The 12,857-nt window shown below is 40.6% G+C and overlaps 1 protein-coding gene across 1 annotated transcript; it reads left to right on the plus strand.

Moving 5' to 3' along the window:
- The first annotated feature begins 8,370 nt into the window (after positions 1–8,370).
- LOC137723180 (leucine-rich repeat extensin-like protein 4) lies at positions 8,371–11,111 on the plus strand. The gene is made up of 5 exons (XM_068462353.1): positions 8,371–8,448; positions 8,677–8,873; positions 9,688–10,721; positions 10,805–10,855; positions 11,044–11,111. Exons 1-5 carry the CDS (start codon positions 8,371–8,373, stop codon positions 11,109–11,111), a joined length of 1,428 nt encoding a protein of 475 aa, XP_068318454.1.
- The last annotated feature ends 1,746 nt before the right edge of the window (positions 11,112–12,857 follow it).

The raw sequence follows: 12,857 nt of genomic DNA on the forward strand, positions 1-12,857 counted from the left end.
AAAGGTCCATGCAAGATATTCTGGGTTGCTATATTTGCTAAGTGATCTTTGTGAGGGTTTGGAAAAGAAATCTTAATACTCTTGTTTAATATGCGGTCAAAGAAGGGGCGCAAACCATACAAATAAGTAGTCAAGTAATGCTGACTGATAAGGTAAAAGGCAAAGGTTATGATATAAAAGATTATGTAGACGACGTGGAGCCTTCTTGCCTACCTTTGGTTCCATTGATTTGTTTACTAGTTATTTATCTATAAATACAAAGTCATCTCTAATAAGTAGGTCCCACCATATTGATAAATTCTTGTGTGTATTTGATACACCACGTTATATTAGGATATCGTCCGAATAATTGTGGATTATTGGGTGATTTCGGCTGGAGATCAATGGTAGCAAAAAAGGGAAAATTAGGATTATTGAGTTATAAGGGTAAGTTTGTATAATAGAGCATTCTTATGGTGGTATAAATTGCATGGTAGGAGACACGCATATCTGTTTGTGAAGTTAAGCTACATTTATGAAATATAATATGTATCCCTTATGATTGATAACATGCTATAATTGAATTACGTGATTGTGACATTGAGCTTAGCCTTGATAATGATCTTTGATAAGACTTATGTCCTTATTGAGTTATGGTTTCGCTCACTAGACCTTATAGATTTGGAACAAGAATGGCAAAGAGGTAGACGAGCTGAGGTTGGATTAGATGAGAGAATTAGGAGTTTTATTTTTATATACTTTACAGACTTCCAAGTCGTGTCCCTAGAAGAGAAATTTATTTGTGATGCCGTATTTCATTTCTTCTTTTATTTTGATTGACTCTCTTGTTGTTGGTTTAATCTTTAGGAAAATTAATAAAAAGGATTTCAAAACTTTGCATTTTACCAAAAATTATCTAATAACTTTATTTAATGATAATGACAAAAATAAAAAATAAAAAATAAAAAAAATTATAAACATGGATGCCCGGCGCGCATCCTGTTTGAGTAATGTAGAAACATAGAGAATAATCCGAAGGATAACTTTGAGGTACGACTTGAATCGTTTCCTTAAAGTGTTATTTGCCCCCACTCGAATGAGTTTGCTAAAGGGTTCTTAGCAAATCACTTTCACGATACAACAAAGTATGAAATATTCGGTTAGCAAAACTGAATTGTATTTCCTGAAAAATAACTAGAAAGAAATTGTATGAATGTGATGGAGAGCGAAGAGAGAGCAAAAAAATTGTGTAGACAACAAATTTCTGAATTGTGTGTGAAACATTATACCACAACATGTATTTATAGACATTAAAGCACCCATTCATTCTGGTTGAAGATATACAACTTTTATTAAGAGTGTTGACCCAAAAGACATATCCAATTTCATAAATTAATATTGACTGGTTGCATCCTTTTAATTTTAGTCATACTGTCTGAGTATAACACTCTCAAACATTATGTCTTTTAATCAAACGTAGCAACAATTCAACCAAAAGGTACAAGAGTAAAAGGGTGGATTATACAACCTTTATAAAGGTTGCCACATACATACTGCGCACGCCGCACCATTATATATATATATATATATATATATATTTTTTTTTTTTTTTTTTTTTTTTATTTATTGTTGAAATCTCTAACAATCCTTCTCAATTTAAAAAATATGGTAAATGATATAATAACAATTCTCTTTTTATAATTAACCACAAACATATTGATATAACCATGCATACAATAAATGTGTCTTTCAAATTAAACCTTTAATTAGTGTAAGTAATTGAAAGTTATAACGAATGCGATGGTGACCTAAATCTAAACTAACTATTCTTATGTTAAAACCGGAATCATTACACACATAACTATGTCTTATTTCCTTAAAGAAATTTTTGAACTAATTAAGCACCATTATGGCCTTGTGCTTCATCCTGGTTTCATGAACATTTACAAGAGAAAACCCAACTCTTGGTAGAAGCGGCACCACTTCTCATGTTCATATAGGTGAGGTTCATTCTTATGTGCCTGCTACTATATACATAACTACAAATAACCTCATTAAGAGATCAAACTCATCCTGCTAAATGTAGCAGCCTTGCATTGATCATCCTAGAATGAACTATATATTAATTTTTAGTGCTTTCACAACCACTTATCAATAACTTGTTATTAATCATTAAACTTTTTAAACTAGTGATGTTCTAGACAAAGTTGGATTACCATTATTGGTGGCTAATTTTCAGTAACGGGTTTTAGCCACATTCCACTAGATGTACTAACAACCAAAGCTCTTGAAAGTGCTTTCTTTAACGGATCCGCCAAGTTACTTGATTTAACATAAATAATATTAATAACTCCATCAGTTATTAATTTCTTGACATATTCATGTCTCAAGCTAATATGTCTAGACTTTCCATTGTATACCTTATTGTATGCTCTAGACAAAGTAGCCTTACTATCACAATATAAAGAAATGGATGACATTGGTTATGGCCACAACTCTATTTCCAATAACAAATTTCTAATCCATTCCACTTCTTTACTTGTTGCCGCTAATGCTATAAATTCAAATTCCATAGTTGAATGTGCTATACATTTTGCTTCTTTGAAGCCCAAGAAATTGCTCCTCCAAAAATTGTAAAAATCCACCCTGATGTAGACTTATTATCATTAGCACTTGTTATCCAACTTGCATCTGAATATCCTTCAAGTACGACTAGAAACTCAGAGTAAGTTAAACTCAGGTTAATAGTTCTTTTAAGATAACCAAAAATTCTATTTATTGCTTTCCAATGAGTAGTATATGGATGACTAGTGTATCTAGAAAGTTTGCTTACTGCAAATGCGATATCTGGCTTGGTACAATGCATGACATGCATCAAACTTCCGATTACACTAGCATGCTCAAGCTGTGCAACGGACCTACCATAATTATTAAGCAAAGTCTCACTAGGGTCATAAGGGGTATTTGCTTATTTTATTTGTAGATGCTTAAACTTAAGAAACAATTTTTCTATATAATGTGACCGACACAAAGCATAACCCCTATTCTGCTTCTTTACTTTAATTCCCAAGATAGTATCTACTTCATTCAAGTCATTCATTTTGAATTTTAAATTTAGATATTCTTTAGTTTCAGATACACTTTTCATGTTTGTACCAAAAAATAGCAAGTCGTCGACATATAAACATATAACAACACCATAATCATTTGTGAATTTTGAGTATATGCATTTATTAGCATTGTTCTGTCTAATCCATATGATAAATGTCACATCCCGACCTGGGCCCCCACCACATCCCGGGTTCGACTCCACCGTAGCACGATATTGTCCGTTTTGGGTCTCGACCACGCCCTCACGGTTTTGTTTCTGGGAACTCACACGAGAACTTTTCAGTGGGTCACCCATTTTGGGATTGCTCTCGTGCGAACTCGCTTAACTTCGGAGTTCCTACAGAACCCGAAGCCAGTGAGCTCCCAAAAAGCCTTATACTAGGTAGAGATGAGAATATACATATAAGGCTTACAGGATCCACTCCCCTGGGCAATGTGGGATGTTACAATCCACCCCCCTTAAGGGCCCGACGTCCTTGTCGACACATTTTTGGCCAGGGATTGGCTCTGATACCAAATTAATTGTCATATGCCGACCCGGGCCCACCACATCCTGGGCTTAACTCCACCGTAGCACGATATTGTCCGTTTTGGGCCCCGACCATGCCCTCACGGTTTTGTTTCTAGGAAATCACATGAGAACTACCCAGTGGGTCATCCATCCTGGGATTGCTCTCACACGAACTCGCTTAATTCGGAGTTCTTACGAAACCTGAAGTCAGTGAGCTCCCAAAAGGCCTCGTGCTAGGTAGAGATGGGAATATATATATATATATATATATATATATATATATATATATATAAGGCTTACATGATCCACTCCCCTGGATGATGTGGAATGTTACAATCTACCCCCCTTAGGGGCTCGATGTCCTCGTCGGCACACTTCCGCCCAAGGATTGGCTCTGATACCAAATTGTCACATCTCGGCTTGGGCCCCAACCACATCCCGGACTCCACTCCACCGTAGCACGATATTGTCCAGTTTAGGCCCTGACCACACCTTCACGGTTTTGTTTTTGGGAACTCACGCGAGCACTTCCCAGTGGATCACCCATCCTGGGATTACTCTCGTACGAACTTGCTTAACTTCAGAGTTCTGATAGAACTTGAAGCCAGTGAGCTCCCAAAAGGTCTCATACTGGGTAAAGATGGGAATATACATATAAGGCTTATAGGATCCACTCCCCTGGACGATGTGAGATGTTACAATAAAATTACACAATCAAACTTTTCATGCCATTGTTTTGGTGCTTACTTCAACCCATATAACGACTTGACTAGTTTACAAACTTTCTTTTCATTCACATAAGAACAAACCCTTCTGGTTATTCCATATAGACATCTTCATCTAAATCACCATTTAAAAAAAACCATTTTCACATCCATTTGATGCACATGCAAATTATATAAAGATGCCAATGAAAACAATATTCTACCTGATGTGAGCCTAGCTATTGGTGCCTACATATCGAAATATTCTATTCCTACTTAAAACCCTTGGCAACCAGCCCGGCTTTAAATGTCTGAATAAACCCCTCTGTATTGTATTTTCTTCTAAACACCCACTTACAACCTATTGCTTTTCATCCTTGGGGCAAGTCTATTAAAACCCATATCTGATTAGATATTAATGATTCAAATTCATCATCTATAACCTCTTTCCAAAAGGCTGCATCTCTTGAAGTCAATGCTTCGCTTAGACTTTTAGGATCATCCTCAATATTCAACAATATGGGTATATTTTTTTAGAACCCTTTTTCTATTTCCTTTGACTAAAAATACAATAGATTGAGACGAAATAAAATTAGAGCCTAGAGTCTTCTCTTTTCTTACTCTTGGCTTCTCCTTGGTTCATTAATAGTTTCAGACTGTTTTCTTCTCTCACCTTGAGAATGACTAGTAGTTGGATTTGAGAAAGGTGTTTGATCATTCTTTTTTCCAGACATTGAGTAGTCGTTATAAAATTTATTTTCTATAAATTCAACATCTCTAGTCTCAACTATTGTAATTGAGTCTAAATTAAGCAACCTATATGCCTTTGAATTTTTTGCATATCCTACAACTATGCTTTTAATTCCTCTTGGACACAACTTGGATCTCTTAGGGTCTAGTGCATTGTAAAAGGCTACACAACCCCATACTCTCAAATATGACATATTTGGTTTTCTTCCTTTCCAAATTTCATATGGTGACACATGTGTCTTCGTAAATGTAATTCTATCGTGTATATGACATGCAGTAAACAATGCTTCTCCCCCTAAATGTTTAGGAGTATTAGCATTAATCATTTTAGTAAGTGTCCTATTTTTACTTTTTGCCAAACCATTTTTTTATGGTGTATAAGGTGTAGTTCTTTGATGTACAACACCATGCGTTTCACAAAAGATATCAAATTCATGTGAACAATATTCACCACCTCTATCACTACGAAGATATTTAATTTTCCTTCCTTTTTGGTTTTCAACTTCAGCCTTATAGCACATAAAACACTCAAAAGCTTCATCTTTATTAGAAAATAAATAAACATAAGTGAAATTAGAACAACCATCTATAAATGTGATTGTAGACATCGAAATTTCGGTGAAATGAATGTTAACCAATAATTAAAATTTCAACGCTCACGTGTCACATAAATTTTACATGTAGCGTGTGACTCAACGAAAAATCGAAATAAATTGGAAAGGTCATCAAATAGGACACGTGTCAATATCTGGCAGAAATGATTTATTTCATCTGATTATTTAAATCCAAAAATCAAGTTTTGGAATTCTATAAATAGGAGGCCAAGGCATTCATTTCAAAAAAAAAGAAAAAAAGAAAGAAAGAAGGGAAGAAGAAAGAAAGGAAGAAGAGAAAGAAAGAAGGGAATTTACATCACACCAAAACCTTGAAGCCTCGAAACTCTAAAGCTCTCAAGCAAAATCCCGAAGGATCAAGAAAACACTCTTCGTTCTTCGTCAAACCCTCCTTCAAGGTCAAGCCCCAACGGCCCTTGAAGAACTTCCGCCGACTCAAGATCAAGCCCCGACGGCCCCTTGAAGAAAGTGTTCATCATCCGTTCGTCCTAAGATCAAGCCCCAACGGCCCTTTGGATCAACAACCTCAACAAATCCACACATCCAATCAGTCTTCAAGATTAGGCCCAAAAGCCCTTGAAGATCCGCTCATCCATCAACCCTCAAGATCAAGCCCCGACGGCCTCTTGAAGAAATCCATACACTCAATCTTCAAGATTAGGCCCAAAAGCCCTTGAAGATCCGCTCATCCATCAACCCTCAAGATCAAGCCCCGACGGCCCCTTGAAGAAATCCATACACCCAGTCTTCAAGATCAAGCTCAAAAGCCCTCGAAGATCCGTTCATCAACTGTTCATCCCTAGATCAAGCCCCGACGGCCCTTTGGATCAACAGCTCATCCACAAACCTACACCCTACGAAGATAGAATCAGAGGATCAAATTACAAAGAGATTGTAACCCCAAAATCATTAAACATAAAATATATTTTGTACACGGTATTCTTGTTTCTTGTTTCAGGAACTTTTCGTGTTTACAAATTTGGCACGCCCAGTGGGACAATCTCTACCTCTCATCTCTGTCTCCGTTCAAGATATTCAAGCACAGTCCATGGCTTCAAACAAAGAACAAGTCATGACTATCGGCACTACCTCCATTGAAAAACAGCTGGTTCAGATGAAGGAAACAATTGCAAGGCTGATAAAGACTGCAGAGGAGAAAAACTTGCAAACCGCCGGACTCATCAACCGTCTGGAGGCGCAACATGGTGTCATGGTGAAACCAAGCTCTCTTCCAACTAAAAGGACCGAAGAAGGCTTCAACCCAAATGCCTACGAACTCATGTCAAAGGCTAGGCATGACTTTGCTTCCTCTTCAAATCTTGGAAAGAAGGTTTCAAACACCGTCAACGACAAAGATCGCGACCTCACCAAAACTCAAAAGAAGTTGAAGGAGCATGGTTACGGAGTTGACAACAACCAAAGCACACCTCCAAAATCAATGGCATCAAGCAAGGGACAAGCCGTTCTTGCAACCACCAAGGGAAGAAGCATAAGCACTTCCGCCACGAATGGAGCATCTATTGGCATCACAACCACTCATCAACATGCCGCTTCAAAATTGGTACCGCTAAGCGAGCAAAGGGAACATCAAAGGCGCGAGTCTATCATCAACCTAACCTTGCTGGGGGCACCAAAGCATGCTACTAAGGCGCATAAGATGACATCCCAAAATGGCCAATGGGTTTCTTCATCAGCACCCTGGATGTCTGAAGGAAAGTCATGCCTATTGGTTGCACAAGTCATGACCATCGGCGTCACCTCTGTTGAAGAACAGCTAGCTCAGATGAATGAAGCAATCGCAAAGCTCACACAGACTGTGGAAGAGAAGGACTTGCAGATTGCCGCACTTGTCAACCAACTAGATGCGCTGCCCGACGTAAAAGTCGACCCAAATATTGGCCTATTAAAGAAAGAAGGTGACGAAGAAGAGGAGCCACCAGTGGAGAAAGTTGAAGAGAAGCCGAAGCCAGACCAAGCAATGACATCCATGGGATCTCTCTCTATCCAGCAGCTACAGGAGATGATTGCAAGCACTATCAAGACACAGTACGAAGGAAGCTCGCACGACTCCGTACTGTACTCAAAGCCTTACTCCAAGAGGATTGATGCTTTGAAGATGCCAAGGGGTTATCAGCCCCCAAAATTCATGCAGTTCGATGGAAAAGGCAACCCGAAACGACATGTCGCCCATTTCGTTGAAACTTGCAACAATGCTGGGACAGAGGGAGACTACCTCGTCAAACAGTTCGTGCGTTCGCTGAAAAGTAATGCTTTTGACTGGTACACTGACCTCGAACCTGAGTCTATCAACAGTTGGGACCAGCTAGAAAGGGAATTCCTCAACCGTTTCTACAGCACTCGTCGTACTGTAAGCATGCTAGAGCTGACCAGTACGAAACAGTGGAGAGATGAGCCTGTCATCGACTACATAAATAGATGGCGTTCATTAAGCCTGGATTGCAAAGATCGGCTTTCTGAAACCTCCGCCATCGAGATGTGCGTTCAAGGCATGCAGTGGGGACTACACTACATCCTTCAAGGCATCAAACCACGAACATTTGAGGAGTTAGCCACCCGCGCCCATGATATGGAGTTAAGCATCACCCGTCATGGGAAGAAAGAACAGATCGCCGACTACAAGAATGACAAAGTTTTGGGGCCCAAGGTGGATAAGGCTGCGTGGAAACCCACCAAGGAAGTAATGACGCTCAACACAACTCCAGTCAAAACCCATACACGAGGCAAGGCGATTCAAACCGAAGCTTTTCGTGATCAAGAGGTACGTAGACGCACTTTGAAGGAGCTTGAGGAGAAGACTTATCCATTCCCCGACTCTGACGTGGTTGCCATGTTAGATGACTTGCTGAAAAAAAAAGTGATCAACCTACCTGAGTGTAGACGGCCGGAAGAGATGAACCGTACTGACAGTCCAAGGTACTGTAAATTCCACCGCTTCATTGGTCATCCGACGGAAAAGTGCTTTGTGCTAAAAGATCTCATCATGAAGTTGGCTCAGAAAGGAATCATCGAGCTAGATCTTAATGATGTGGTGAAGTCAAACTACATCACCGCCACTTCTGGCTCTTTGAACTCAAAATCTTCACCTCAACCGCTGGGGGCATGCTCCAAAACCATGCCAGTCAAGTCAAGCGAAGTTAAAGGATGGACTTATGTCACTCCAAAGAAAATGCACAAGAAACATAGGTCTCCTCCACAAGTTCACCAATCGGAAAGGGGGCAAAGCAGCTACCGTCAACCTTCAAAGCTACATGAAAATGTTGAGGATGATGAAATTATGACACAAAGATCGTCCGTTGCCATCACGATGCGCGATTTCTTCCCAAAAGACTTCTTCAATCACTCAGTCAAGACTCCTTGCTATGAAGATTGCAAGGAATGCCTCTCTAAGATCGCTTGACAACAACGATCAAAAGCTCCTCGTTCGCACGAGCCTAAAAGGTGACACCAAAAGCTCCTTGTCTGCATGAGCTGAAACTGCAAACGGCACCAAAAGCTCCTTGTCTGCACGAGTTAAAACTGCAAACGACACCATAAGCTCCTCGTCCGCACGAGCCTAAAAGGTGACAACAAACGCTCCTGGCCCGCAAGAGCATAAACTGTGTACGGCAAAATCATCATAAAAACCATCACTCATTTGAACTACGTCATGACTTGATCTCTTCTTTGGAAGAGTACGTAGGCAACTTGAAACTTCAAAACTTCAAGTACAGTCACAACAAAATAAATAAATAAATGTTTCATTAAAGAAAGTCAATTTTATTACAAAAGAAAAAAAAAATACATATGTTACTATGTATTAGAAAAAAAAAATATATTCTCTATTCAAAAAAAAAAAAAAAAAAAAAAAAAAAAAAAGGGGAATGCATGTATATGTGTTCTCCCAAAATCAGCAAAAAAAAAATAAATAAAAAAAAATCAAGTCCTTAAAGTCCAAGCCCAGCGGCCGAATCGGCCCAAGTCACCATCTTCTTCTCTCCTTCACTAGCTCCGAATCCAGCTTCAAAGTCAACTCATCCAACAGCAGCCGCATTATCAGCCATGGACCTCTCTCCGACGAGGAAGCCCTCTACATCAAGCACCGCCAGCTCCTCTACTACCGCGACGAGTTCGGTGACCGCGGCGAGCATGTGACGGTCGACCCCTCGCTGGTCTTCAAGAACGACCGGCTCCGGAACGCTTACATAGCTCTGCAGGCGTTGAAGCAGGCCATTCTCTCCGACCCGTTCAACATCACGGGCAATTGGGTCGGATCTAATGTCTGCAAGTACACCGCTGTTTTCTGCACCAAGGCGCTCGACAATAGAACGATCCGGACTGTGGCGGGGATCGACCTCAACCACGGCGACATTGCCGGGTACTTGCCGGAGGAGCTCGGGCTGCTCACGGATCTCGTATTGCTCCACATCAACTCCAACAGGTTCTGTGGAACTGTACCTCACAAGTTCAACCGCCTGAAGCTGCTGTTCGAGCTCGATTTGAGCAATAATCGGTTCGCCAGAAAGTTCCCTCGGGTGGTTCTCCGGCTGCCGAAGCTGAAATTCTTGGATCTGAGGTTCAACGAGTTCGAAGGGACGGTGCCGAAGGAGCTGTTCGACAAGGACTTGGACGCCACTTTCATCAACCACAACCGGTTCCGGTTCAATCTGCCTGATAACTTCGGGAACTCGCCGGTCTCCGTCATCGTCCTCGCCAACAACAAGTTCCACGGCTGCGTTCCGGCTAGTTTGGGGAACACGTCAAACCTCAACGAGATTATCCTGATGAACAATGGATTCCGGTCTTGCTTGCCGTCAGAGATTGGGATGCTGAAGAACTTGACGGTGTTCGACGTCAGCTTCAACCAGTTTCTGGGGTTGCTACCGGAGACGATTGGAAGGATGGTGAGCTTGGAGCAGCTCAATGTGGCCCACAACTTTCTGTCGCTGGAACTGTTCTCTATGTATTGTCCTTTTCATTTGGCGCTGGCCCTGTGCCTGCTCTTCTTCTACCAGAGATTTTTGCTTCAAGAATCAGAGCAAAAGCAGTTTCTTTGTCATTGGGCATGCACTGGATTTCAAACTTAGTCATAGGCCTCTACTTCTTGAGCCTTGTAACTAAGTTCGGGATCGGCACAGTGTATTTTGGATTCGCTGGCGTCTGCCTTCTGGCTGTCTTGTACATAGCTGGTAATGTGGTTGAAACGAAAGGTCGTTCGTTGGAGGAAATAGAGCGTGCTCTTAGTGTTGTCACTTGATTACGATATGATTCAAACTACGAGCAAAAATCTCCAGCAGCTTCGGATTTTGGCCTTAAGCACTGACAGCATCACCTCCTTTTCTTGCTATGCGGACTAGTTCATTCCTCACTGTTTCAGGAGAGGTAGACACCAAGGCCATTGAGAAGAGCGCCAAGATTGGGTTGGCTCTTGCTCTCAAGCCATGAGCGGGTTGATTGCTCACTGCGGCAGGGAGCAGAGTCCATATGGTAGGGGAAATCGTTCTGTTTTGATGGCATTGATTATGGTGGCAGCATTGGGTTGAATCGCAATGGTGATGGTGGAGCTTTTTCCTCTGTCTCCTCACGGCTGTGCTCCATCTTTAGCTCTCCAAACTCCATAGCCGCAGCAACAACATCCACTAACTACCTCAAGCTTCTCACTCTGGCCACCGTGGTCAAAATCGGCGAAGAACTTCAGTGACCACTGTCAAACGACTAGCCGATCATGAAGCTCGACGCCTTACACTCTGCTTCAAGCTCTGGCTGCTTCTGCACTTCCGCCATGGCTGCTGCCTGTGAATGTGATTAACAAAAACAAAGTTTGTCAACTCACATCTGCTTGCCTCTGCTGCTGCCTGTGAATGTGATTAACAAAAACAAAGTTTGTCGACTCACATCTGCTTGCCTCTGCTGCTGCCTGTGAATGTGATTAACAAAAACAAAGTTTGTCAACTCACATCTGCTCGCCTCTGCTGCTGCCTGTGAATGTGATTAACAAAAACAAAGTTTGTCAACTCACATCTTCTTGCCTCTGCTGCTGCCTTTGAATGTGATTGACAAAATCAAAGTTTGTCAACTCACACCCAAAGATCTCCTCCGTCTTCTCTCAGACTCGGCCTGGGTTTTCACCCACAAACTCAGCCTTGCAGATCACCATATAAAGAAAAAAAAAAATGATGGAATCTGGATGGACAGCACCATCCCAAAAAAAAAAAAAAAAAAAAAAAAAAAAAAAAAAAAAAAACATATATATATATATATATATATAAAATAAAAACAATGATGGTGCTTCTGGAACCATGTGCAAAAAGAAAAATATATATATATATATATATATATATAATAAAAAGAAAGAAAAAAAAAAAACAATAATTGTGCTTCTGGCATCATCTGAAATATATATATATATATAAATGAATGGTGGATTAGTGCCACCGAAAGCAAAGAAAAGTAAAAGAAAAATAAAATAGAATAAAATAATAATAATAATAATAAAATAAAATAAAAATGAATGATGATGGATGGTGATGTATATGTTTTATTTGTATTTAGCACAATACACTGAATAAAATAAAGCATGTCCATTAATCTCCAAGAAATTACAAGTGTGTACAAAAAAAAAAAAAAAAAAAAAAAAAAAAAAGATGGAGCTTTCACAAAGGATGTTCACGTGAAGCCCCATTACTTGGCAAAACTCTAGAAGCAGAAGGCATCGGAGCAGAAGGCATCGAAGCTAGAGCATTCCAGGCCTCAATACTTGGCCAAACGCTGGAAGACCCAGGAAAAAGGTGCCTCTGGAGGAAAGACGAAAACCTTTGACGGTCACTTTGAATCCGACCTTCAGACTCTTGCAGCTCATCAAGCTTCCTCTTCATGCCCGTTGAATAGTTGTTTGCAAGCACGTGCAAACTTCTATTCTCATACTTCAGCTGCTTGATCTCTTGCTTGAGACTTTCCACCTCTGCCATCAACGATTCAACCTGACGGGAGCGAGCAAGTAGGCGTTGGCCCATGTTGGACACAGAGCCTGCACACTGAACGCTGAGAGCGAGGGACTCTTGAACGGCCAACTCATCGGACCGTCCTGACAGCAGCCTACTATCTTTTGGAGTGAGGAGGTTCCTAGCTACTATTGTAGCTGTTGTGGCGTCCTGCATCACGGAGTCTTCACCTGTAAGAGGACCGTTAGAA

This window comes from Pyrus communis, chromosome 17, assembly GCF_963583255.1.
Source record: "Pyrus communis chromosome 17, drPyrComm1.1, whole genome shotgun sequence".
Lineage (NCBI taxonomy): Eukaryota > Viridiplantae > Streptophyta > Magnoliopsida > Rosales > Rosaceae > Pyrus > Pyrus communis.